The sequence below is a fragment of the Amphiprion ocellaris genome, chromosome 18 (genome assembly GCF_022539595.1).
Source record: "Amphiprion ocellaris isolate individual 3 ecotype Okinawa chromosome 18, ASM2253959v1, whole genome shotgun sequence".
Classification (NCBI taxonomy): domain Eukaryota; kingdom Metazoa; phylum Chordata; class Actinopteri; family Pomacentridae; genus Amphiprion; species Amphiprion ocellaris.
Genome location: NC_072783.1, coordinates 30,478,310 through 30,505,563, shown reverse-complemented (window position 1 = coordinate 30,505,563; position 27,254 = coordinate 30,478,310). Strand labels below are relative to the sequence as shown.

At 38.0% G+C, this 27,254-nt stretch overlaps 2 protein-coding genes across 6 annotated transcripts in view; one reads left to right on the top strand and one right to left on the bottom strand.

Moving 5' to 3' along the window:
* Window positions 1-27,254, top strand: part of LOC111568115 (A disintegrin and metalloproteinase with thrombospondin motifs 14) — a 75,859-nt gene that overhangs the window by 36,969 nt on the left and 11,636 nt on the right. For 2 of the 5 annotated variants that reach the window (XM_035947790.2, XM_055004644.1), the window contains exons 12-23: window positions 1,958-2,130; window positions 2,358-2,491; window positions 3,969-4,092; window positions 4,359-4,439; window positions 6,792-6,955; window positions 7,045-7,210; window positions 9,287-9,419; window positions 9,599-9,806; window positions 11,302-11,431; window positions 11,925-12,032; window positions 12,139-19,815; window positions 19,920-20,096. In XM_035947790.2, the coding sequence (XP_035803683.1) occupies window positions 1,958-2,130; window positions 2,358-2,491; window positions 3,969-4,092; window positions 4,359-4,439; window positions 6,792-6,955; window positions 7,045-7,210; window positions 9,287-9,419; window positions 9,599-9,806; window positions 11,302-11,431; window positions 11,925-12,032; window positions 12,139-12,704 (1,987 nt within the window). In that variant the 3' untranslated portion in view covers window positions 12,705-19,815; window positions 19,920-20,096. Of the gene's footprint in view, window positions 1-1,957; window positions 2,131-2,357; window positions 2,492-3,968; window positions 4,093-4,358; window positions 4,440-6,791; window positions 6,956-7,044; window positions 7,211-9,286; window positions 9,420-9,598; window positions 9,807-11,301; window positions 11,432-11,924; window positions 12,033-12,138; window positions 19,816-19,878; window positions 20,097-27,254 lie in introns of those variants that run through there. The other 3 variants (XM_035947793.2, XM_055004646.1, XM_055004645.1) reach the window with 3 other exon arrangements.
* Window positions 14,963-18,260, bottom strand: star2 (steroidogenic acute regulatory protein 2). Its single transcript, XM_023269685.3, has 7 exons — window positions 18,161-18,260; window positions 17,943-18,050; window positions 17,720-17,856; window positions 17,420-17,578; window positions 16,960-17,144; window positions 16,018-16,111; window positions 14,963-15,101 (listed from the first exon to the last, which is right to left on the bottom strand). Exons 1-7 carry the CDS (start codon window positions 18,222-18,224, stop codon window positions 15,009-15,011), a joined length of 840 nt encoding a protein of 279 aa, XP_023125453.1. The 5' UTR covers window positions 18,225-18,260; the 3' UTR covers window positions 14,963-15,008.

Sequence of the window (27,254 nt, the reverse complement as noted above, 5' to 3'; positions counted from 1 at the left end):
AGCACAGCAAAACATTGCTGCAGTCATATTAATCATGTGTTGCTTTTCAGCATCTGAAAATCTTCTGAAATCAGACTTTCAGATCCGTGGTCACTTTCATTATTGTGCATGTTTTCAGATGTTCCGTGTTTACCATCCCTTTAATACAAAGTTTGCAGTTTGTCATTGCTCACTTCAATATTTATCACCCATATCAGATCTTTATTTTTTGTTTGTTTGTTTGGACTTGGATGTGGAACAATGTTGTTAACCAGAAATGGAGCCCTCACTAATGATGGCATGAATTCTAATTAGGTTTTCAAGTTTCTTGGTTTCACTAAATCACAGACAGTAATTGCAAAGCAACAGCATGACTGACATGTGATGACACGTGTCCATGCAGCAGTGTGGAGATTTGAACTAGGACACTGTTGAAAACAAAATTAAATGTACTGAATGGGTGGGTGTGGGTACAGAAACCTTACCTTACCTTAGTGCCTTGTTCATGGACTATTTTGTCACTCAATATAGTGGAACAGGGAAACAGAGAAACAGCAGAAATTGCAGATGGTGGTGAGATAATCATAGTGCGGTCTCCCTATGTTTTACATCATTTTTTATTCGAACACATCAGCAGAGTAAATTGATTTTTTTGTGCTAACCTCAAAATAGCACACTGTGACAAATAGTCTATAGGTCAGACTGTGCTAGTATGGATGAGGCCTTTTCACAGCAGAAACTTTGACTTATCATTGCAGGAACAGCAATGATGTTGCCAATAACTAACAGAAATTAGTTACATTTAGCTGCTGCAGTTCCAGAGTCCTGCTATTGTTCATGTTGAACATTTAAAGCTCCGTGGGACACTGAAGTATAATGGTTTATTGATATATTATTATTCTGAACTTTGTGTTGCTTACTGTGATAAGTCAAATATGTCAGCTATTAAAAGGCCTCTAAGTGATTAATATCAGCAACTTGAAACAGTGGCAGATTAAACTTTTACAGTAAAAGCCACCATAAATGATATTTTATATCCATACAGATAGGTGTAATGGGAGGTAGGAGAATAACACGTTTGGATTGAAAAAAGTAAATACAGCTGCTGCAGCTAATAAATATTGCATAAAGCTTTCTGTTTTCAAATGTTAATGCACTGTTACTTTCCATTTTACACTGACACATTAGGACTAATAAATCATGACTATTGGTGACACTCCATTACCACTGGCTGAGGATCTGTACAGGAATCTAAATGATGTGTGGGAGCCAGGAAACATTACACACATGCAAAGTGAAGCTGAAAGGAGTCTCACCTCTAACAGCATGATCCAAAGCGGACCTCAAAAATCCACCGTGGATGACTCAGAGGAATGCAAATCGATGCTTCTGAAATGGCACATGCAGTCCCATGACATTAGCACCACTGCAAATGTGTTGGGAGATCTGAAACATGGTGTGTGTGCAGGACTGCATCAAGCGAGGGAGACTGGGTGAAAACACCTAAATCAATAATTAGCAAGACTCCAAGCTGCTTTTACAAGCTGTCAGAGGATGTTACTCATGCTGATCTAGTACTGGTTACCTTTCTTGAACATTTGAAGAAGAACAAGTATTTTCTTATGTTGAGCAACAAAAAGCAGCAACATTTGTCAAACATACATTTGCATGCTCCTATATGCAGCTGAAATGCCATTTTCTGTCATTTTCTGATCCTTTAATTTCTTTTCAGTTTCAGTATCACTTCAGTGCAATTTCACATTTAAACAACTCTTTGTACTTGTGGAATTTTAGCACACATGGTGTTTGTGGAATCTCATAGAGCGTTGTATAAGGAAGGATCAGCTTTTAGCCACTTTATTTTAACATGCTTACAATTGATTTGAGCTCTAAAAATGACACCAACACAGATTAGTTTTGGACTTTTCTGAATATTATGAGCAGAGGCATCTTAACTGCTGTGTTTTCCGTCGATCAGGCCTGCCTACGGTGGTCGAGATTGCCCCGGCTCTGCTTTTGACTACCAGATGTGCAACACCGAGGAGTGTGCCGGCCCTTACGAGGACTTCCGCGCTCAGCAGTGCGTCCAGAGAAGCAACAAATACCACAAAAACATCAAGCACACTTGGCTGCCGTACGAGCACCCAGATGGTAAGTCCGTAAAGAGTGAAGCAAAGCTGGCTCCTCGTTTTAGAGGTGAGCTTGAAGGTTTTATGTGAAAGCGAAAAGTGAACAGATGACATTAGCAGGAGCAACTGTTCGCACACACATTTAGATTCAGTGTAGGTGTTATCAGCGCTCTGGGAGCCGCAGATGTCTTTGTCTGATCCTGAACATACCTGGATGAGTCGAGGTGTGCTGTGTTTATGTGCTTTCAGAGGCCCGTAAATGTGAGCTGAGCTGCAAGTCGAAGGAGACAGGAGAGGTGGTGTTCATGAACCAGGTGATGCATGATGGGACGCGATGCAGCTACTCAGACCCCTTCAGCATCTGTGCTCGAGGAGAGTGTCTCGTAAGTCTTTACTAAAACTACGTGGACTCACAAACACAATCTGTTTTTGTAAACAATGTGATTTTTATCACAAGAAAAAATGGGTGACGTCATTTATGACCCTGTCCTTGAAACTATACACCCGCTCCTTTTCTGTTACCGAAAAATCTTTGAATATGCAATGATTACTTGTTTCAAAAGCAATGTCACCTCTTTTACTGACCAACTACATTCATTCTCTTCATGTTTGAGTTTTTAAATCACATCACTGCAGCAGGGATTGTCTTTCAAATTAGCTGCGATGTGGAAAAAATGCTGCTCTGACCTTGAAATTTTTCTTCTTCAAATGAATGTGAAAACACGCTTCTGATGTGAAACCATGCAGTTTTCTCTGTGAAGGCCAAACATCCAAGTAAAGTTGTAATGAACAAAACATTTCTGCCTTGAATGGAACCTTAAATGTCATATTTCTACTATTATTACATCGTATGTGAGAATGAGACAAAAGATGTCCATTTTAGGCTTTTAAACCTATAACAACCATTTAAATATGTAAAGTAAAAGCTATTTAATATCAAACTTTGCCAAAAAAAATCATTTTAAAGTTTATTCTCGCTCATTTCTGTGCCAGTTTTGCTACTAAAGTTTAACATCCTTCTTCAGTAAGCAATATTCAACATTAAAGACAACCTCTTTAACATGTTCATGTGTATTTTATTTGCTAAAAGACATCTAATATTTTGTATCGTCAAACTGCAGTGTACCAATTGTCTCAAAAACACTGAACCAAAAAACTGAATTGTAAACTTTTAGGGTTCCATATCATTTTTCTTCTTCAGACTCATTTTCTGATTCAAACATGCATAGGTGATTTCCTCTAATATTACAACTTGTGTAGTGTAGAGTAGTTTTACAGTGTCTGAGCAGAGTTGTAGGTGAGCTGATGTGCTTCAGCTGCAGCGAGTAGGAAAGAGTACACCTCACAGATTGCCATTTTAAGAGAGGATTAGATTGTTTTCAATAAAAAAAATCTTCTAAAACTGTAAGTTTGATCAACAGAAATGAGTTTTTAAGCGTCACTGGTCATCATTGATCGGAGAGAAACTTTAAATACCACCTGCCACAGAGCTGAGTTTTAGTAGAGTATTATTTCAGGTTATACATAGTGCCCTTTCAGAGAGTGACACACATATGCAGTGACATAATTGTGAATGAAATACTGCACATCTCTGCAGGTTTTATTTTGTGTTCACCTTGCAGTCGAAGCTTTTATTGTTGAAAGGCCACAGCGCTCAGTGTTTTGGCTGCTCTCCTGGTATGTCTGAGTGGTTTTTCCGATGCACATCATCTTCAGGCATTCACCATCCAAACCAGACGCGTGCTGCGTTCCTCCCATGGCGTCATTTTCCCAGCGGAAGCAATCTCAGCCTGTATAAATGTCACATGCAGCATTGCCTCGGTTTGATCGACAGCCTCTGCCCTTTCTCCTCCTTTACAGCATGTTGGCTGCGACAAGGAGGTGGGCTCGTACAAACAGGAGGACAAATGTGGAGTGTGTGAGGGGGACAACTCCCACTGTCGCACTGTGAAGCTGACACTCACCAAGACGCCCAAAAAGAATGGTAATTATCATCTACATGGGCAGTCCGGTGCTATCGTTTCTGAAGGAGTCCTGCAGTCTTTCGCCTAATCCTGTGTGCAAAGGCAGCTATACCTGCTGCTTGTTTAGGGAACAAGTGATCTCAGATTGGGTTTCGACTTTATTTTGCCCCCTCGATGGAAACTGTTCCTCCTGTGTTGTGGCTGAAACGCTGTATGATTCTGAAACAATTGAATCTGCCGCCTTGGCCTCCCAGCTTCACCACGGTGCACCTCTTTGTCTTTTCAGGTATGCTGAAAATGTTCGACATCCCCATAGGAGCCCGTCACATAGTCATTGAAGAGAATGAGACCTCCCCTCATATAATTGGTGAGTGTGTCACGCTTCCTTTTTCCATCCGCAGAAACACTTGATACTGTCGGCACAGCTCAAAGTATCAACTGGTTTGTGATGAGAATTGCAGGTTTCGGGGTTATAAAAGTAGCTGCATAATTGCACAGATTGCTTCAGGTCTGTTCTGCAGGGGTAGGTAAACTCTATACCCTCCAAATGGACAAAGACAATAATGCACATTAGAGCATCATGCGAAAAAAAGGTGATAGAAATGACAAATGTTGGATGTTGATCTGCTGCTTATACACAGGAGAAGTCCACTTATATTGTCCTGGACGTCTGCACCAACAGCTGCAGAGTTAGTAGAATAATTCTAAAAAACTTTTGTCTTGCTTCTTCACAGAAAGCAGCAATTGCAAACAATTCCAATGGAAACAAGGCAACACAATTCATTTCTGCACTGGTGTTCAGTGTGTTTTAAACAGCAGAAATGAATACGCTTTTTCTGCTGAAATTATTTATCAATTTTTTGGGTAAGGCGAAGAAGATTGGAATTTAGTAAACAGAAAAATCTGGGATGAGGAAATGAATTTCACTGCAGAGTCTAGTAGATGACATATATTTCTTTTATACCTCCGCTCCAGCATCTCTCTGTCCTGTTCTAAAGAATACAATGTCTCAGGAACGCCTCAAGAGAATTTCTTCAAATTTGGTACAAACGTCCACTTGGACTTAAAGATGAACAGATGAAAGTTTATCATTGTGACCTCACAAAAGACACTGTTGGCCATAATCTAAGAATATAGACTGTGTATCATATGAATATTTATTAGGATAACATGATGAAGTGATGACATTTTATATCCACAAGGTCAAAACACATTTCTATCCAATATTCAGCACCATACCTCTGGAACAAAAGGGAGACTGTGACCACATTTCAAGTTTCATTATAAGCTGATGACACTAATCTTTGGTGCCCATCTTGAAACTTTGGTGATTGTGTAGATCTTCTGTGCTGCCGGTTTAAAGATGAGTGTGAAGCATCCATGTTTTAGAATTTGTAGCTTGCAGCAACTTTAATCTTTTTTAAGCTTTGCCTCCTTTCATGGCTACAACTTTGTATTTTATCAGAATAAGGTTTATAGGGCATTCAACTTTTCAGAGCTGTAACTGAAACCTCAAAAGCATATTTAATACCCAAAATGTCAACTTTTAATGGAGAGATTAAACAGAATTCCAGGGTATGAGTTGATACATAATTAACAGAAGCTAGAAGGAGGAGATTCTTGCCCAAATTTGACACTTTTAGTGCCCTAATAATGGCATTTTTCTTTATAGTGAAGTAGAAATTAATTAGGATGATTAATTTTTTGCATCTGTTTCATCAAACAAACACCATTTATGTAAGAATTTCATTTTGACACAGTGCGCTACAAAGACAAAAACAAGAACAGTACTGAGAGCACAGTACTCCGCCAAGGCTACTCAGTCGTATCATTTCCGATGGATAAGTCCTGATAAGTCCACAGTGGTGGATTTGTAGTAGGATACAATCATGTGATTGTCAGCAGGCAGTTGACGTAGTGTTCACTTGTCATAGTTACAGTGATGCCGTGCTGCTCTCTCACAATGATACAGAAATCTTTAACAAGTTAGTGGATCCAGACTATAAGCCACATCACTGCCAGAATCTAATCAGGTGGTCCTTGTGTCATTTCTGACCTTCTCTGAAAATTTCATCCAAATCCATTAATCCGTTTTCAAGCAATGTTGCGCACAGATAAACAGACAATTGTACGCTGACCATCACATAACTCAGCCGCGTTCATGGCGGAGTAAAAGTAACTGCCACGTATGTTCCGGAGAAGCTCGGGTCTATATTAAGATTCCCTGTAAGATATTACTGTTAATTCGCAACAAAAGGTTTTCCTGCTTTCAGCACATCCACTTTCAGTTTGAGCTACATGATGAAGTCTTTGTATGTGTAGCACAGGAAAACTGTGTGGTGAAGGATTGTGTGAAAAAAAAAATGAGAACAGAGAATGACCAGGTATGAGAAGGAGCGACACAATCATATCTTTAAGCTGACAATGACTCTTTGTGCGACTGAATGAGGATCAGCCTGTTGTTGAGCCAAACCCTCGCTTCTCTTTTCTCCACTCTTTTCCTCTCTGGGTTTTATTAGCTCGTGGGAATTAGAGCTAGAACTCAACTTGGAGGAATAGTGTTGGCTAACCATAGTTCATACTAACAAGTTGTTTGTGGGACGGGATCATGAATTTCTGTTCATGTTTTTGAGACTTTTAATGAAAGAATAGTAGGTGATATGCAGACATTTTGTCGCCCTACGTTTGCATGAAATACCATTTTCCTCATTACTGACAGCTGTGAAGAATCAAGTTACTGGAAACTTCATACTCAATGCAAAAAGTGAAGATGCTGAGTCAAAGACCTTCATCGAAAATGGCTTACAGTGGGAGTATTCCATCGACGCTGAGAAGGAGACTCTGAAAACAGCTGGTCCTCTGCATGAAGGCATCGTAGTTCTGGTGAGTGGGATGTTTAGCTTTAATTTACTCTGATCTTTTGTTTTATCCTTCCAGGTTTTTATACTATCATTCCTTTCTTTTATTTGCAGGTCATTCCTCAGGAAGAGGAGGCAAAAGTAAGCTTGACCTACAAGTATATCATACACGAGGACCTTCTACCGCTTATTACCAACAACAACGTGCTGCTGGCTGAACTGGACACGTATGAGTGGGCACTGAAGAGCTGGTCTCAGTGCTCCAAGCCTTGTGGGGGAGGTCAGTGAGTGTATGTGGAATGATGCAAAAAGACAAGTAATTACGCCTGCAAATTGTAACTACACGCATCTTCAGACAAAGGCAAAGCTGAAACTGTTTTTTTTGGGAAGTTTTTGCCACCCATTTGTTGCTGGTCTTCAGTTGCAGCATGAATGCTTTAGACGACTGTTCAATTAATTAACTGACTGATTCAACAGAAACAGACTGACAGTTTTACTAATCATTTAAACAAGTTAATTCAAGTGAAAAATGACAAAGATTTGCTTCCCTTGCCAGTTTCAGATAATTGTAAATTGAATGTCAAAGGATGTTTACAATAAAAATAATAATAATAAACTTTATTTATAGGGCACTTTTAAAAATCCAATTTTGAAAGTGCTTTCCTGAACACCAATCATCAGGATTTAAGAGACATATGAATCACAGAATGACATAAAATACAGTTTAAAGGTAATTAAAATAAAATAAAACAGGGAAAGGCACTCTGATATGAGTTTGTTTTAAAAAGCGACTCAAAAGATGTCACTGACTTGAGTGCAAATACTGTGTATCATTTAGTTTTCAAGCTCTGGACCAGACAAAAGACCTCTGCCTGAGGATCTTAAAATGTGTACTAGTGCATGAGGTACCTAAAGGTCAGAATTACAATGAGATAGGCCTTGAAGGGCTTTAAAAATAATCAGTAATATAATAAAATCTACTCTAAAACGTACTGGGAGCAAGTGTAAAGAAGGCAAAGCAAGCAACTTCATGTACATCTTTTCTTTCTTCAAATAATTATAACATATAGCATACTAGGCAGTGAATCTGTCAGTTAGAATAACAATGAAGATTAAAAAGCAATGAAAACAGTAGTCACATTACAACGATGAGTGCAACAAAGCATATCCAAAGTCCTCAAGTCCTAAAAAAGTGTCAAGTGTATTTTTTTTCAAATTCAGTACATAAATTTAAAAAAAAATAAATTATATATACAAAATATACTTGAATTTCTGGATGTCTTAGTATTTGTTTGCTGCCCTTTTGCTTTAATAACTGTGTAAACCAGACGTAGCTTGTAGCTTGTCTCTGAAGGATGAAGCGCTCCCACTCATTTTTCTCCTGTTTGTCTCCTCGCACACACTCTCCTGCTAGTGCCATAAATCTGGATTTACCCATCCACTGTGAAATGCTGGGCTGTTTTAGCCCATCCCAGGCAAGGCCGAGCATTTGGCCTTGTTTCATCTCCTGAGAGGTGATTCAGAGACTCGTTCTCTGAGATCAACTGTTAGACAGCCTTCTTTTGACTTCGACTGATTGGGGTCTTGCTTCCTTCGGCTGTCTCTTTATCTGCCAGTGGACAAAGCTTGATGAATTGATCTTCTAATGGGATGATTACTTGGGGTAGTCGGCCTGATCGTGCTTTGGATCCAGCTGATCAAATTTCTACAAAGTGTTTTAGAGAACCATTCAGCACCCCCCTTAGGAACCTTCAGTCGAGCCATGATTTTGTACCGTTAAAGCCCCTCTTTGCTCAAAATAACTATTTCGCTTCAGACACTTTCCATTTGTTCTGATGCCATGTTTCTCACTATAACAATACTATTTACTGAGCAATGTTCTGCTGGAAACTCGAGGCACAGCAGGTGAACAATAGCCACAAGATGATTCGCTTGATTGACCCTCTGATGAGTCGATCAAATCCAATCGAGTGTTTTCTGTATGTGAAGTGTGGTTCAATCGAAGGATACAACTCAAGCAAGTCTGAACTTTTGTACAAAGGAGTGAACATAGTGTAGAATCTTCAATATGTACCATTTGTTTTACACTTCTTGTGTGTTTTTGAATGTTCAGAACCCCGAAACTTTCTGCTTATTTTCAGGTTCTGAATAAAATATGACAGATGTTTAATGTGATACCAGACTCTATTAGTGTGTAGATAGGTATATATATATATATATATATATATATATATATATATATATATATATATATATATATATATATATATATATATATATATATATATATATATATATATATATTACCTTTGTCCTGTTGGAAGATTAATCATGTACGCATTTTTTTGTCTCTCAGGTATACAGTACACAAAATATGGATGCAGGAGGAAGAGCGACAGCCGTCTGGTGCATCGTAACTTCTGCGAAACCAGCAAAAAGCCTAAGCCCATCCGCAAACGCTGCAACATCCAAGAGTGCAGCCAGCCCACGTAAGTGACCTTCAGCTCTGCACGTCCAAGTAGATGTCTGAAAATAGCCGCTAATAGGGAAGTCATTATTTCCTGCATAGCGGTAATAATAATAATGGCTTTAAATGGAGAAGGTAAGTGCTATTACTAACTGGCGGCGAAAAAGTGTCTAATGGCCAAGTTGCCTGCTGTGCTGGCAGGTGGGTGGTGGAGGAGTGGAGTCCCTGCAGTAAGACCTGCGGGAAGCTCGGCTACCAGAGCAGGGTGGTGCAGTGTATGCAGCTGCTCCACAACGGCACCAACAGAGCCGTCCACAGCAAACACTGCACCGACAATCGACCTGAGATGAGGAGGACCTGTAACCACACCGTATGCCCCGCCCAGTGGAGAACTGGGGCGTGGTCTCAGGTAGGACAAGTTATGGTGTTTGATTATATATTACTGTGTATTATGACGATGATTTATGCATCACTGAAACAAACTAGTTATTACTTCTTCTTGCTCACTGCCATGTGTAACTGTTGTATTAGCTAACTGATTGACTTTCTAATTTATTTACATTGCCAAACAGGGAACATGCTATTATAGTCAATGTGTTAGACCTCGCACCAGGTTAAAATTCATTTTAACAATAATGCATCAGTGTGCAACGTAACTGGGAAAGTATTCAGTTACATTTCACAGATATAAATTACAAGCTGTAGACCAAAAGCAGATATTACTGTGACTATTACTGGACTTAGATTGATGAGATGAGCACAAACATGACTTCAAATGAATTATGCTATTTCTATGGAAGTGTTTAATGCATAAATAAGCACCTGTTTGGCCCAAAAAGTCTGTTAATGCAAGTTAAAGTTTTATTAGTGTCGACAGACTTAATAAGTCACTAGTAGAGCTGAACAGTTCATAAATTTCAAATTAAATTCAAGATGTGTCAAGATGTGCCTGAGATCTATCCAAAAAGGGTGAACGTTGTAATTGTGACCAAAAGTGCATCTAGTAAATACTGATTAATTTATATTTTTAATTAATAATTAATTGGCATTACTTTGCAGAACCTGTTTTCACTTTGACATGAGTGAGTCTTTCTTTGTAAACTTTTGTCAAAAGGCCAAATTATATTGACCACGATTCAAAGTTGAAAAGAAACTAAAGGGGAAAAACTTCCAAGAGGCACTAGGCACTGTAAGCCCAGTCATTATTTAATAGCCACACCTCATATGTGATGCAGCACATCCGACGCAAGGTGTAAAACTGTTGTGTCAGTGGTTTTACAGCATGCTTCACAGTCACAATTTTGATGCCATGCATCTTTAAAGCTATTCCACAGTGAATGTTAAACTGAGGTCATTACAATCAAATCACAATATCTGTTCAATATCAAAAATCACAATTATTTTGTATTATATTTCTTCAAATCACTCATCTCTTGTCACTAGTTTAAACATGTATTCACAAAAAGCTGGTGCAGCACAACTCAGGTCAAGCCTGACTTGCTTACAGAGAGTTGAGGGTTATTAGGACCATCAAATTACACTCAATATATGTTCATTTACACTTGTTTATATTCATGTTGAATTCCAGAAACAGGTGAAAATCAAGGAAAAAATAAATAATAATATAGAAATCTGCAGGAAAATACTATTTGCAGCATTATCCACTTTAAAGATGAAGATAGATGGGAAGCCTTAGTGTAAATAGGGTGAGTGTGTTTTGACATAATGGGAAAACTGACCAAAGGGCAGTGGTCATTATAAAATTACCTCCATGAGCAAACTGAAAACTTGGTTTAGGGTCACAGTAAGGGTTAGGGAAGTGGTGTCTGTGGTTAGATTTAGTGTAAGTCCATCTAACACGGCTGTGTGTTTTCCAATGCTTCCAATTGTTCTGGATGTGACAGTGCTCGGTCACCTGTGGCGAAGGGATTCAGCAGAGGCAGGTGGTCTGCAAGGCCAGCGACAACACCATCGGAGAGTGTGAGGGTGAGAAGCCGGAGACAGTCCTTATCTGCAAACTAAGTCAATGTCCAGGTGAGATCCACATGCAGCAGAGTTTACTGGGAGAAAGTCTGTTTTTACCAGCTGAGTTGCTGTTAGTCTTACATAAACTGCCGAATGGTTGACTTACAATATCTACGCTGATGGCTTATTTGCGTCACCTACATCAAAAATTGCAGCAGCAGACTCAAATTTCAGGCTAAAGTTTTTTTAATCACCCCAGGATTCCTTTAATTCACTACATTTTTCTGCCCTGAAACCATCCTGCAGCGTTTCCTCTCTTGCTTCCTCTTCAAGGAGCTCAGAACCACTAGTGGTTTTTGTTCCCCTGCGCAGGAAGTACTTTTTGTCCAAAAACATAAAGAACTAAGGTTGTGCCCTGCAAAAACCACCATGCTTTTTCTTTCAGCACAAAGTCAGATTAGGTCAAGAACTTTTCCTAGGATCTTGTGGATCCTGTTTAATAGCACATTTAACAGTATTTTTCAGCTCAGTTCTGTTGTGTGTTTGCTGTTATGCCGTCCAGGTCAGCCAGCGTCTTCTCTCACCTCTCAAACAGTAGAAAATTCTACAATGAAAGACGAAGCTGTATACCAAAGGGTTCCTGAAAACCCTGTCCAAAAAATCTCCTCCAGTAAGTTCACCTGTAATTTGTTGCAGAAATCAATCACTCTGATGTAAATCTCAACAGTGGAAAGTGTTTTTTTTCTTTGATTTTTTTTCTATCCTGTTATTACTAGATGAACCTTGTCTGGGAGATAAATCGATTTTCTGCCAAATGGAGGTCCTTGCCCGCTATTGTTCCATCCCTGGATATTATAAGCTTTGTTGTGAGTCTTGTAACAAGAAAGAAAGCCTCACCACACATGTTCCAGACTTCCACAACACCCCAGTGGCCTTCGCTGAAGCCGTTACCGCCACTGTTTCTCATCCTGCCTCATCCAAAACTCCTCCAGTCGCTACAACCCAGACCCCACCGCAAACCACTAAAGCCGTCAGTCGGTGGCTTCTCTCCGCTGCCCCGGCACCGACCACGGCCTCCGCTGCTCAAGCTTCACCATCAACAGATGCTGCTCAGCCCCAGCATCCCACCGGCGACTACTTCCTCACCGCCGGGAAGAGAGATCCGGGTGCAGGGCATCTTCTACCTCCAGGGTCGACTCGGCCCACAGCAGACTCCAGTGGAGGTGCCTCTAAAGAGCACAGTCCAAACAGCACTTTAGGCCCAGTCACTGCCAGGTCAAGAAGGGACAATTTAGGATCCGAGAGGGACTCAAGTCACAGAACCCTGTCAGCTCAGAAATGAACAGCGAGCAATGTTGTGAACGAGCTGCTCAGTGAGACGTCTCAAACATCAGCTCACACTCCGGTGCAGTATCTGATTCACTATTGCTGCAGATAATGTCTTTTTTTTTTTTTTTTAACGATATTTTGTTGTTTCCATGCCAGTGAACTTAGACCAGACCAGTGATGGTTACCTCATCAAAACTCCAGAGCGATCTGCGTGTGCGGCGTCGCTCTGCCCTCTGTGCTTCAAATACAAAACGGAAGTTTTAAAAAAAAAAAAAGTTGTCAAACCGAAGGTGCTGTAAACTAAAACGACTACAAGACGTGTTCAAAATGTGATGACTGCATTGCTACATTCATGTTTTTATCTGTGTACAGTTGTGTAACCTGTTTTTTTTCTTTCAAGTGCATCAGAACTACTATTGAACTTGTGAACATGAGGAGAGGTCAAACGTTATGGAGGTGCATGTAACAGCTGTGGATTCCTGAGTGTGCCATTAGAATAATTACAGACCAACGTCCAGCTAGAGTCAGTTATTAAGCTGCTAAATTTGCTAATTAAATTAAAATTGAAGCTGTGCATTAAAAGGCTAGAAAAAGACATCCATCCCTTAATTCAAAAGCATTCATTTTTGAGTTGCAAGAGTTACTGAACAAAGTCTTTTTGGTCACTGCTACTATTTCTGCCTTTCTTTTAATTTTCCATTTCATGATAGCTCCATTTTAAAGATGACTGTCGCACGGAAAGATGCATTGTGATGCCTCAAAAAGATTTTACATCCAACCAACAGAGGAGAACTTGGAAGTCTGGCTGTCAAGCTGGTGATTTCTGACTAACACAAAACCATCTATCCACTCTTTATTTTTTCTCAGGAAAAGGTACCAGAATCATCATCACATAATAATCTGTTGCTCTAAACCTAAATCTAAAGGTTAAAATGCATTTGAAAGCAGCCATGTTGGCAGAATGTTGTAATTTTACTTTTTTTTCATGTTTTAGCCCAAATTCATTAAATAACTGTTAGTTTTCAGCCTAAGCTCATATTTACTATACTAAAAGAGGTTCTATTCATCATCTCATCTAACAGCAAGACAGCGAGAGAAATGTCAAACTGCTCCTTTCATGCTGCTTTAATGAATGCACTTGTAATGGTTTTTTTAAATTATTTATCAGGCTGCTAATTAATTCTAATCAAGTACTTGTTAAGTCCATAATTACTCCAGTGGCACACTCCAGACTTCATAGTCATCACTCCTGGCAGGGAGCTTCGTGGCTTCTCTGTCCCCCGGTGCTCTTTTTCTTTCTTTTTTCTTTTCTTTTTTTTTTTTTTTTTTTTGCTGTTGTTTTCCAAATCGAACATACCGGTGATTATTCTCACTGATGAAAAAAAAAGATCATGACTGTTTGCAAGCCGACACCACTGTAGCACGCCCTCCGTCTGTCTTCGTGGAAGTCAGTCCCTTGATGCTTTAAGAACAAACAAAAAAAGATTTCAGAAAAGTTACATTATGATGTTTTTTTTGTAACTGATACATTTTTTCAGATAATAATGTATATAGTGTAAATTACAAGTTATGAAAAAGTTGTACGTTGCAACTGGAAAACACAGGTGATGCTGTAAGTCTCCAGACTCTGGTTGGTCATACTGTTACACCGTTCCTGCATTGCCGTTCATAACGTCATTATGTTTATTGTATAGTTCTTGTATATACGTACGTGAATGAAAGCTTTAAATGTTAATATTTATTGAATTTTTAAGTGGTATGGTGAACAAAGTAAAACACATTTGAAAGAACGGACATTCCTGTGGTTGCACTTTATATATCGGGCTTTGAAAACTGTTGTATTAGCTCTTCTAAGTGAGCGTCCCCAGAGTTCAGTCTGAATTCAGATTAACTGTATTTGAAGTGAGAGGAGACATAACTGGTGGAGTGTTTCAAACAACATGGTACTCAAAATATTATTCCTAATGCAAAGGGTGGAAATAAATCAGACAATATAGGCATGTTCAAGCACTTTATTAACTCTGTCCGGTCATGTGCAGGGAGTCATGTATCAAGAGACAAGTTATGGCTCTTAACCAGTAAATCTTAATGAGTTTTGAGTAGCACAGTGTGACATTAATTCCTATTATAAGCCAGCTTCCTTTGGCCAGGCTGGCATTGGTCTCCCCAAGCCGAGTGTCTCCTTGGGCTTTTGATTCTTCACTTGTCAAAAGTGTTTTGCCGAACAGCCAGACCACCACGATGCCTCCGTCTCCCCGGTGTTCCTCTGAGAGTGACGACAAGGTGCCGCTGTGGTGACGGTATCTCATAGAGTCAGTCAGCTCAGGCTGAGGTGTCTGCGGAGGTGTCTGGTGAAATCCAACTGGACTTGGGGCAAAGCTTGATTGACAATGGACTTTGGGAGCCAGCCCTGAGAACAACAATGAATGGTGACTGTAAGTCTTAGTGAACAAAAGAGAGCGCAGGTTAGCAGTTCTGCTGACATACGATAAACATTGACTGTTAACACGCAAATGCAGTTCTTTATAGAAAAGATAGATTCCAGAAAATAGTCATTTTACAAAATAGTATTACTGGAGGATTCACTTGCATTTTCTCAAGCTTTAAATCTCATGTCAGGTACTTTGGTTGGTTATAAGTTTCTGTTTTTCATTTGACAACAATCTTTTCTTGCCAACAGAAAAGAAAACTTTTCCAAAAAAAGCTATGAGATGCAGTTAAAGCTAATAGAGAAAAAACATCCAAAAAAGCTTCTTAATTTTATACTCAAAAAACTGGAATTAGCATTTTAAATACCTATACTGTTCCTCCAACATCCCTGACATATGCTCATGTCTTTCTCCTTATCTCAGTCGCCAGCATACTTAGTTGTGATAGCATATTCTTATCCTGTAGCTGCCTCTTATCTCAAAAATGTGTCTTCCATATAGCAGTGATTTAGTCTGTTAATCCTGGGAGAATATGAACAGGTTGCTCTACGTTTAACAACAGCTTTTTTTAAAAAGGCATTTTCCTGATCTGAAATTGCAATTTTGCAGCGTCTGTCACAGACTGAAATCTGCAGATCATTTTCATACACCGCTTTACTGAAATAGAGAAAATCTGTTATTTTTTTAATGTTCCTTGCTTATTGTACATGGCAGAAAATCTTCATTCACCAGATATAAGAGGACAGAAGTGCTGGAGCTTAGAAACAGTAATAAAAGACCTGCACCTGCTTACTGCCATCTGTGCAATATTTATTTATTACACAAACATGTTGGTTGGAATAAATAAGTATTGCACATGTTAGAATGATCCTATTTATACTGTAGACATGAATTTACCTTGACGTCTATGTTAAGAAGCCATGTGAAGCGGCTTTTTGTTGAATCCTCGTCCAGAGCTCGTATAATGATGCAGGTCGGTCCATCCTCGGCTCTGTACACATGCAAACAAACTCATTAACTTTTGTATTTAATAAAGGTTTATGAATTAGGCGCTTATCCATATTACAAATTTCCTTACAATCGGGTTTTTGTGTTGTTAGTGTGTATTACAGGAAGTTGAAATTGTCACCCTGCTGCTCCACCATTTAGTCGGTGCTACAATGTCAAGTACTGACATGCAATTTGGTGCCACACTGTACATTCACAGTGCCCGCAACATGAAATCTAATTCATTTGGTGACTCCTTGACTTTTCACTGAAGCTGTATTCAAAGTTCAACATTTAAATTTGTTCATTGCTGTGGTTAATTGTAAGCTAATGTTTCCTCCAATGTTACAGCGTTTCAGTAGCATGCTAACACACAAACTTATGACAGGTAATATGGTAAATGTCACTAAATTAGCATTGTCACTGTGGATGTGTTAGTACACGTTACTATTCCGCCCAAACTACCGCTGAGTCATGAAAACACTGACTCAACCCAGTATCAGTTCGTTTATAAAACGGTTTTCAATTATTGTTCTCTTCCTACAACCTTCACATTCCTCAAAATGCTCTTTTATCTGTTTAATAAGAAAGTTTTTATCTTGCACACACTAGATGCGACAGCAGACACTGACATCAGCAGGTGCTGGTACGTTACCACAGATTGTCAGGTCAAATTAAAATGTCACGGCAAAACCAAACAATAGTTTCTTGTAGCTGTTGTTCTTCACCTTATTGCCTGGACGACTGAGATCAACTATATTCAGACAGTATGTATTGTGAGAGAAAGTTCAGTGATGCTACTGAATATGTTTTAACACATGATGATTAATGACTAGTGTTCTGCGGATGTACCTCACAAAGCCTGCCTGAGGTGGGAATGACTCTAGCTGAATCGCTGCTCCTCCGAGATAAACGGTGGACTTTTGTTTGCAACTGTGTCTGACACTCAGGAAATCCCTTTGGCCAATCACGCTGCCTGCTGTCTCAGCTAAAACCTCATGAGTGACAATCGTTTCTGGTCCAACATGTTTTAGAACCTGCAACACAAAAGACATTAACTTGTCACACTTCTTTTGCACAACCTGATCTACAGGATTGAATTGCAACTTCATGTCTTTGTAGCATGGCATCAGTTATAAATAAAAATGTGCAGCCACCAAGAAAAGACTAGAAGAGTAGTAACTTTTTAAACTCTGGCTTATGCTGTACTGTCTAATCTGTGGTATTTGTAGAGGCTATTGTTTCACAGCTCATGAGACATCCAATTATCACCGGTAGCCTCTTGTAAGTTGTTGAAAGGTCAGCAGCTCACTTTGATTTGCTGTACACATGGGTTCCACTGATGCATCTCCTCAACTCTGACAAACAGGAGGTCATAGAGTTCTTCCACACTGGCTTCCAGGACGGCCTCGAGCTTGAACACCTTCCTGGCCCCCGGCATCACTTTGCTACAGATCACATCGCCGTTGCTCTAAGAAAAAGAAAGAAAGAAAGAGAAACACAAAGGTTATTTAGCACAATGGTTCCTTCCATTCAGTCTATTACAGAGTGTGGGTATTGAAGACATAAGAACTCTGTTCAGAGGAGCACACAGGAATCAGTCAGACGTTACCGCTGCGATCTCAAACTTCCATCCTTCTTTGTCCTCCAACATGCTGAGAGCTTTGCTCATTGCACCTCGACCTTGTTGCACATAGAACAGCTCATCTTCTGTGGCTGGTGCAGGCTTTGTACGTTCTGGTTTGGCCTCTAAAAAAGACTCTTGTTAGTAATATTACTAAGAAGGACAATCTAAATATTGCATTGAAGCTATAAAAGGATTTTTTCAATTTTACCATTAAAATGTAAACCGGCTTGTGGTCTCTTGTGATGTTGGCTTTGTCCCCATCGCTGCAGGTCCGTGATCTCCAGACCTATTACTGCCAAAGCTGTGCGTTGAAGTCCTGCCGGGTTTAAGGAAGAGAAAAAAAAAAAATCAGGAATCGTAGCCAGGATGACGCATTTGCATAAAAAAGGGTAAAAAAGGAAAAGTCAAATTGTTGAGAGCGTTTACCTGTCATGCTTCTTAGATGAGGGTAAGAGATTCCACAGCACAGCTTTACAACGGCAGGCAGCATGTTGTCTGTCTTTGGAAATGACAGCAAAGCAACAGAGTGTGGATGTGGTCTTTATATGGTTTATGAAGGACACTCCAATGAGATAAGGCCAAGAGTGGAAGATAGGACCTGCTCTGAATTCTGTCATGAAGGCCAGACTTGACAAGAATTTTATTAACTAAAACATAGCTTTGGACACAAGGCAGCAAAGAAATTCAACAGTGAGACCTTGCAGCAATCATGAACTACAGCCTGATTATTCTGTGTTTTCATGCACAGTCAAAATTGCAATTTTAAAATGTAAAATATGTGCAGATTAGAGTTTCCAAATTGTAGCAGCACAGAATGAAACAGTTGTACTTTAGATATGTAATAAAGAAAACAGCAAAGTGCAACCAGCATGACTGAAACTGTCAAATATATATATATTTTGGGATAGTTATGTAATTCCTGAATGACTGTAAATTAAATACTATGAAGCAATTAATGGTTAACAATTGGGGACCAAAAGTTGATGTTTGTAATTTATCCTATGTGATGCATGATAGCTGAGAATTTGTAACTAAGAATGCATTATCACACGATTACTTTACAAGTCTTGTTTATGAAGCAGCAATATTAAAAACACCTGCCTTATTTTTGTGTAGGTCCATTTTATACCACCAAAACAGCTTTGATCCATATGTGCGATGGACATGGTGCCTCATGGGGTGTCCTTGAGGCATAATAATAAGGAATTATAGTAGTCCAACTGAGTTTCAAATGCATGAACAAGTTTTTTAAACACATCTCTGAGACAGGATGTTCCTAATTTTGACAATGTTGCACAGGTGTAATGCGACTATCCTAAAGACGTGTTTTATGTATCAGTGAAATGACGTATCATTGATAAAAATAACTCAGGTTCTTCACTGTAGTACTTGAGGCCAAGGTGATGCTCTCCTGAGACTGTACATATAGTAACTACTGTCTGTTCTTCACCAGTCAAAGCTTTAGGAGAGAGTGGCAAACAGAAAACCACTGTAAAAATGAAAAACAAATATAAACTCATGATAATATTTGGCTAGAGTTGCTAGAAGATTTGTGGGAGGCTGAAGTTAATTGAAAGAAAGTTATTTGGTCTGATGAAATGTTTGATGGCATGATCAGACTAGATGCTATGTTTGGCAGAGTTCTGCAGAGTCCTGGTTCCAGAACATGATGATAGAATTACAGACAAACTTTAACAAAAGCTGCCTGAGAGTTTACAGGTTTTTATGTTAGATTTCTTCAGTAATTTAATGAGAGTTATCAGCAAAAATCAAGTGTTCATTTGATGAACTTCATTTCCTAAAACATCCAGAATTGGAGCTCATATCTTTGGCAGCTGTAAAGTTTCTGCTCCTTCAAAGTTCACAACACAATGAATGAATTCCTAAAACACTCTCAATGCTGGAGAGCGTTTGTGATGCTGAAGCAGTGACCAGTTTTTCTGTTTCTTCTCTGGAGATGCACAATGAGGGACGTCTGCAGAGACTGAGAAAGAGTCTCACCACATCCTGACATGAGGAAAAAGACTTTATTGAAGACTACAATGAGAAAAACTATCAGACAGCAGATGGCTGCATTCAAGGTGAGCTCTGAACATTTGATCTGGAACAGGAATTCAATAACGACAGCATGAGCTTCATTTTAGTCTGTAGCTGCTGAATTCATGTATGAATCATCTGGCACTAGAGAGGAAGACCATCAAACATCCATGTCAGCTGATGGAGGTCCAAGAGTCTCACCCAACAAACAACCTACAGAGTGAAGACCTCCAATCTGATTGGACGGCCTCCTATTCAGCCACATGTGTGAACAAATGCCTCTAAGTTGATTTGTTTTCTAAAATAAATCTAGTTTGAGTCCTAATCTATGCCTGTGTGTTTGCTTCTTTACACTGCTGTTAACAGTTTAGGCTGTTAGATTGTTCCAGATAAGACGAGTACAAGATTCTTCAGAGCCATTCTACCACGAGCCTGACAGGAAGAACTCCAGCAGCTACTGAATGTTCCTGTGGTTCCCTCAAGGCTACAGGAGGAGCCCTACGAGGACGAGCCGGTCCACCTGATGGCGGCCAGTCGCTGCAGTTCAAAGCCAACACCGACTACGTGGACTTCTACTGGACCACACGGAGGCCTTCAAACCGGACCAACAAGTTCAGCGACTCCCGGACTCGTGGGTCTGAGGACGCTGCCGAGCCTCGGTCCAGCTGGCCTCCTGTCTGTGGGTGTTTGAGTGCTGAGAGGTTTGTGGATGCATGTGAACGTTCTGTGTTGAAACAGCAGCTTTGGACTCAGTAACGCCGGGAAAAACCAAGAGCTCCTTTATTTGTGACTTCCACTAAAAAAACTGATGAAAATAAGTTTACCAGGATTCTGACTGATAACAGATTATTAAATAATGAAACTAACAGTTTAAATATTCCTTCAAACAATCCTTTTAGGTCTACATTTCCTTTACACTGACTTCTTGGTATATGTACAAGTATTTTGGGTGGAATATACCATTAAGGCCAATGTTCAAGGGTTCTTCTGGGAATATACCATTAAACCAATCTTTTAGGTAAATGTTCCAGGATGTTGGGTAGAATATACCATCAGATCAACCTTTTAGGTCTATACTGGAAGATTTTAGGGTAGAATATTACTCCAAACAATCCTTTAGGTCTACATTTAAGGTGGAATACTCGTTTACACCAAGATTTTTTAGTCTACATTGAAGGATTTTAGGTGGAATATTCCTTTGAACGAACTTTTTATGTTTATGTTCAAGGATGTTGGGTGGAATATACCATCGGACCAACCTCCAAGGTCTACTATAGTGAATTTTAGGTGGAATATACCATTAAACTCACCTTTTAGGTCTACATTGGAGGATTTTAGGTGGAATTTTCTTCCAAACCGTCTTTTAGTCTACATTTAAGGATGTTTAGGATGGTATATTCTTCCAAACCGACTTCTCAGGTCTACTTTTGAGGTGGAATATTCCTCCATGCTAACTTTTTTGGTCTACATTGAAGGATTTTTTCTAAACCACCCTTTCAGGTCTATATTTGAGATTTTGGGTGGAATATTCCTTTTAACCAGCCCCTCAGGTCTCTTTGAGGGTTTTGGACGGAATACTCGGTTAAAGCAACATTTTAGGTGCATGTCCAAGGATTTTTGGTGGAATGTTCCTTTAAGGTGGATGTGTGAGGACCTTGTAGGTGGAATACTTCCTGAAAACAACCTTTTAGGTCAACATTCAAAGATTTAAGGTGGAATATTCCTTTAAACCAACCTAAATTTCATATTTTGATCATTATTAAGTGAGAAACCTCAATCCAGACTCCTCATAATGATGTTTGAGATTTATGCTGCTGTTATTTGTTTAGTCCAGACTAAATGACAGAAATCCACAACTGTAATTTTATTTCAGGACTCTGTTAAATGTCAAAACAATCGATATAACTCTAAAAACTCAACAGCTGTACAAACTCTGAGTAAACTCTTCACAAGGATCCAAAATAAGTTGGACTTCTACATGAGAGCTTTAATTATTCTTCATCTACTTCCTGAAAAGTTAGGTCAATAAAAAAGACAAAAATTGATATTTTCAGCTGAACTAAAGACAGACTTTGTGATTTTTCTGCTCACATGTTGTGTTGTTGTAAACTTCCTCTTTCAAATAAATATCCGCCTAACCCCCTGGAAACCAGCGTTTGTCCTGTTTTTGTGTTGCTCCTCGGCGACCCTAGACAGCCGGGTCGTAATGTTTTTTGAGCAACACACCATACTATGACGTTTTTACAATGATGGTTCTACTATGGAACCAGTTTGACATGTTCAGGTGTTCTTTGTGTGAAAACTCAGACATTTCAGGGATCAGAAGGTGGTTTTCAACTTTCTTTGTTAACTTTCTGCTTCAACTTTAAACTAAATTTCCTTCACTAAGCCAGCCCTCTGGACTTCCAGTAAGCTGTGTTCCTATTGGCTGTCCAGGTGGCTGCTTGGTGTTATCAGCAACACCTGAGCAGCTCAGTGTCTTCCTGCTTTATTTAGCTGCAGGCAAACATTTCCTCTGCTTCTCTTGACCACTGAACCGGGTTTGGCTCCGTTGCTTCAGTTTGTTCTTTAGGCGTTGGCTTGCAGCTTCCAGCAGTAAGATCATCTTTAATGTGTTTCTTGGTGTGTTTTAGGGCTTTGTACTGGATAGTTGTCTTGGTAAATGTGGTTCTTTAGCCACAGTTAGCACATGGTGCTAATGTGTGCAGTGATTAGTGGATTTGGTACAGCTGAGTTGTGTCTTTATCTTGGCTGTAGTGAGTCTTTAGAGGTTTTTGCTCAGACACATTCTGTATTCTTGTTTGTGAACCAACGTTGGTTGTCCAGAAGGTAAGAGTTCCTGTCCTGATTCTCTGTTCTCAGAGGTTCTCTGGTAGGCTGCAGGAGACTTTAGCGTTTGGGTTGTGCTAGTTTGGTTTTTGTACGGTTTCATTTGGACGACTATCTTGAGGCTCCTCCATGTGGTTTAGTGAGGTTTTCTGGAACAGTTCTACAAAGCAACCTGCAGCAGAATAGACTTTGAGAGTTTTTAGGAAGTTCTGGAGACCAGACTTTAGAGCAGCAGAAACATTTGTCAGCAGTTTGAGCAGGAGAAGGTGAGCTTCAGAGTAGAAATGAGACAGAAACCTTCTTGACCCGTGTGGTGAGGTCCTGTACCAAGAGTTTGAGCAGGTTGTGAAGAGTCTGTAGTTCTTTGGTCTGAAAGCACAAGAAGAGTCGACTCATTAAAGGAGAAAACAGGAGATATTGTTGCTTCTTCTGTCGCTCTGCAGTTTCCAGTTTCCTTAGACTGAATATCAAGTTTATATTTTAAATGATTTCCCATGTGAGCCCAAGAAGACTTCAATAAACTCCCTCCATCCCCTGGACACAACAGATTTTATTACCATGTTAAGTCTTTTGTTTTTAAATATGTTTTTGAGTTTTAATCATAGTTTCAAAATAGTTTTTTCTCTTTGCTTGTTTAGTTTTGTCATCTGTGTGAAAGCTGCGAAACAAATAAAGAATTGATAAACTGAATAACTGACTAACTCATGATTGTGACAACAGAGGTAATTTCATTGTGATTTAAGGGTTTGCTTCATTTTCAAGGTTGGGGTTAAAATCTTGACAGAAAAAAAAAGATTAAAAAAATAAACTACATTAAAAAAAAAGCAATTAAATCACAGGAAAAAAAACATTTGATACAATAAAACTTTAAAAAAGAAAATTAAACATAAAATACAATTAAATTATATTAAACAGACAAAATATTTAATTAGATAATGAAACAGAAGATACAAAACATTATGAAATTAAACAAATTTCTTAAACAAAGATATGAAATATTAAAGATAAAACATTTTAGATAATTAAACATTTAAAAAATACAATTAAGCAAGAAGATTATTAAACATTTAAAAAATACAAAACATTTAATTAGATTATTAAACCTTTAAAAAGACAAAACATTTAATTAAAAAATTAAATGTTTAATTAGAAAATTAAATCTTAAGGAAAATAAACTTTAAATATGAATTAAACAGAAAATACAATGAAGCATTTAAATAGAAAATTAAACATTAAAAGGTGGTAAAACATTTAAAAAGAAACACCTTAAAGATTTATTCAAAAAACTAAACACTGGGAAAAACCTTTCCATAGTGTTTTTCACGACCTCCTTTACATTATTTCATCATATGGCACGTTTTTACATGTTGAAAAATCACATTTTTTTTCGTCATAGTATAGTAAGGCGTTTTTTTGCGCCAAAATTCATGATGATTTTTATTTTTCAAAGAAAACCTTTCTGGAGTGTTTTTCATGGCCTCCTTTACATTATTTCATCATATGGCACGTTTTTACATGTTGAAAAATCGCATTTTTTTTCGTCATAGTATAGTAAGGCGTTTTTTTGTGCCAACATTCATGATGATTTTTTTTTCAAAGAAAACCTTTCTGGAGTGTTTTTCACAGCCTCCTTTACATTATTTCATCATATGGCATGTTTTTACAACATGTTTGAAAAATCGCATTTTTTTTTCGACATAGTATAGTAAGGCGTTTTTTTGTGCCAACATTCATAATGATTTTTTTTCAAAAAAAACCTTACCATAGTTTTTTTCTCAGCCTCCTTTACATTATTTCATCATATGGCATATTTTTAAAACATGTTGAAAAATCGCAAGGCGTAATCGTGAGGCGTTTTTTTTGCGCCAAAATTCATGATGATTTTGTTTTTTCAAAGAAAACCTTTCTGGAGTGTTTTTCATGGCCTCCTTTACATTATTTCATCATATGGCACGTTTTTACAACATGTTGAAAAATCGCATTTTTTTTTCGACATAGTATAGTAAGTCGTTTTTTTGCGCCAAAATTCATGATGTTTTTTTTTTCAAAGAAAACCTTTCTAGAGTGTTTTTCACAGCCTCCTTTACATTATTTCATCATATGGCACCTTTTTACAACATGTTGAAAAATCGCAAGGCGTAATCGTAAGGCGTCTTTTTTGCGCCAAAATTCATGATTTTTATTTTTCAAAGAAAACCTTTCTGGAGTGTTTTTCATGGCCTCCTTTACATTATTTCATCATATGGCATGTTTTTACATGTTGAAAAATCGCATTTTTTTTCGTCATAGTATAGTAAGGCGTTTTTTTTGCGCCAAAATTCATGATGATTTTGTTTTTTCAAAGAAAACCTTTCTGGAGTGTTTTTCACAGCCTCCTTTACATTATTTCATCATATGGCACGTTTTTACAACATGTTGAAAAATCGCATTTTTTTTTCGACATAGTATAGTAAGTCGTTTTTTTGCGCCAAAATTCATGATGTTTTTTTTTCAAAGAAAACCTTACCATAGTTTTTTTCTCAGCCTCCTCTACATTATTTCGTCATATGGCACATTTTTACAACATGTTGAAAAATCGCATTTTTTTTTCGACATAGTATAGTAAGGCGTTTTTTTTCGCCAAAAGTCATGATTTTTTTTCAAAGAAAACCTTTCTAGAGTGTTTTTCACAGCCTCCTTTACATTATTTCATCATATGGCACGTTTTTACAACATGTTGAAAAATCGCATTTTTTTTCAACATAGTATAGTAAGGCGTTTCTTTGCACCAAAATTCATGATGATTTTTATTTTTCAAAGAAAACCTTTCTGGAGTGTTTTTCACAGCCTCCTTTACATTATTTCATCATATGGCACGTTTTTACATGTTGAAAAATCGCATTTTTTTTTCGACATAGTATAGTAAGGCGTTTTTTTGTGCCAACATTCATAATGATTTTTTTTCAAAAAAAACCTTACCATAGTTTTTTTTCTCAGCCTCCTCTACATTATTTCGTCATATGGCACATTTTTACAACATGTTGAAAAATCGCATTTTTTTTTCTACATAGTATAGTAAGGCATTTTTTTGCGCCAAAATTCATGATGATTGTTTTTTCAAAGAAAACCTTTCTGGAGTGTTTTTCACAGCCTCCTTTACATTATTTCATCATATGGCACGTTTTTACAACATGTTGAAAAATCGCATTTTTTTTTCCGACATAGTATAGTAAGGCGTTTTTTTGCGCCAAAATTGATAATGATTTTTTTTTCAAAGAAAACCTTACCATAGTGTTTTTCTCAGCCTCCTCTACATTATTTCATCATATGGCACGTTTTTACAACATGTTGAAAAATCGCATTTTTTCTTCGACATAGTATAGTAAGGCGTTTTTTTGTGCCAACATTCATGATGTTTTTTTTTCAAAGAAAACCTTTCTGGAGTGTTTTTCACGGCCTCCTTTACATTATTTCATCATATGGCACGTTTATACAACATGTTGAAAAATCGCAAGGCGTAATCGTAAGGCGTTTTTTTTGCGCCAAAATTGATGATGATTTTTATTTTTCAAAGAAAACCTTTCTGGAGGGTTTTTCACGGCCTCCTTTACATTATTTCATCATATGGCACGTTTATACAACATGTTGAAAAATCTCATTTTTTTTTCGTCATAGTATAGTAAGGCGTTTTTTTGCGCAAAAATTCATAATGATTTTTTTTTCAAAGAAAACCTTACCATAGTGTTTTTCACAGCCTCCTTTACATTATTTCATCATATGGCACGTTTTTACAACATGTTGAAAAATCGCATTTTTTTTCGTCATGGTATAGTAAGGCGTTTTTTTGCGCCAAAATTCATGATGATTTTTTTTTTTAAGGAAAACCTTTCTGGAGTATTTTTCACAGCCTCCTTTACATTATTTCATCATATGGCACGTTTTTACAACATGTTGAAAAATCGCATTTTTTTTCGACATAGTATAGTAAGGCGTTTTTTTGCGCCAACATTCATAATGATTTTTTTTTTAAAAAAAACCTTACCATAGTGTTTTTCTCAGCCTCCTCTACATTATTTCGTCATATGGCACATTTTTACAACATGTTGAAAAATCGCATTTTTTTTCGACATAGTATAGTAAGGCGTTTTTTTGCGCCAAAATTCATGATGTTTTTTTTCAAAGAAAACCTTTCTGGAGTGTTTTTAACGGCCTCCTTTACATTATTTCATCATATGGCACGTTTTTACAACATGTTGAAAAATCTCATTTTTTTTTCGACATAGTATAGTAAGTCATTTTTTTGCGCCAAAATTCATGATGTTTTTTTTTTTCAAAGAAAACCTTTCTGGAGTGTTTTTCACGGCCTCCTTTACATTATTTCATCATATGGCATGTTTTTAAATGTTGAAAAATCGCATTTTTTTTTCGACATAGTATAGTAAGTCATTTTTTTGCGCCAAAATTCATGATGTTTTTTTTTTTCAAAGAAAACCTTTCTGGAGTGTTTTTCAGGGCCTCCTTTACATTATTTCATCATATGGCACGTTTATACAACATGTTGAAAAATCGCATTTTTTTTCGACATAGTATAGTAAGGCATTTTTTGCGCCAAAATTCATGATGGTTTTTTTTTCAAAGAAAACCTTTCTGGAGTGTTTTTCACAGCCTCCTTTAC

Coding starts and splice junctions, on each gene's coding strand:
- star2 (XM_023269685.3), bottom strand. CDS start 18,224: ATGCTGCCTGCCGTTGTAAAGCTGTGCTGTGGAATCTCTTACCCTCAT. Junction 17,857..17,942: donor AGCCGGTTTACATTTTAATG/GTAAAATTGAAA, acceptor AGTCTTTTTTAG/AGGCCAAACCAGAACGTACA. Junction 15,102..16,017: donor TTCTTAACATAGACGTCAAG/GTAAATTCATGT, acceptor TGTTGTTCTCAG/GGCTGGCTCCCAAAGTCCAT.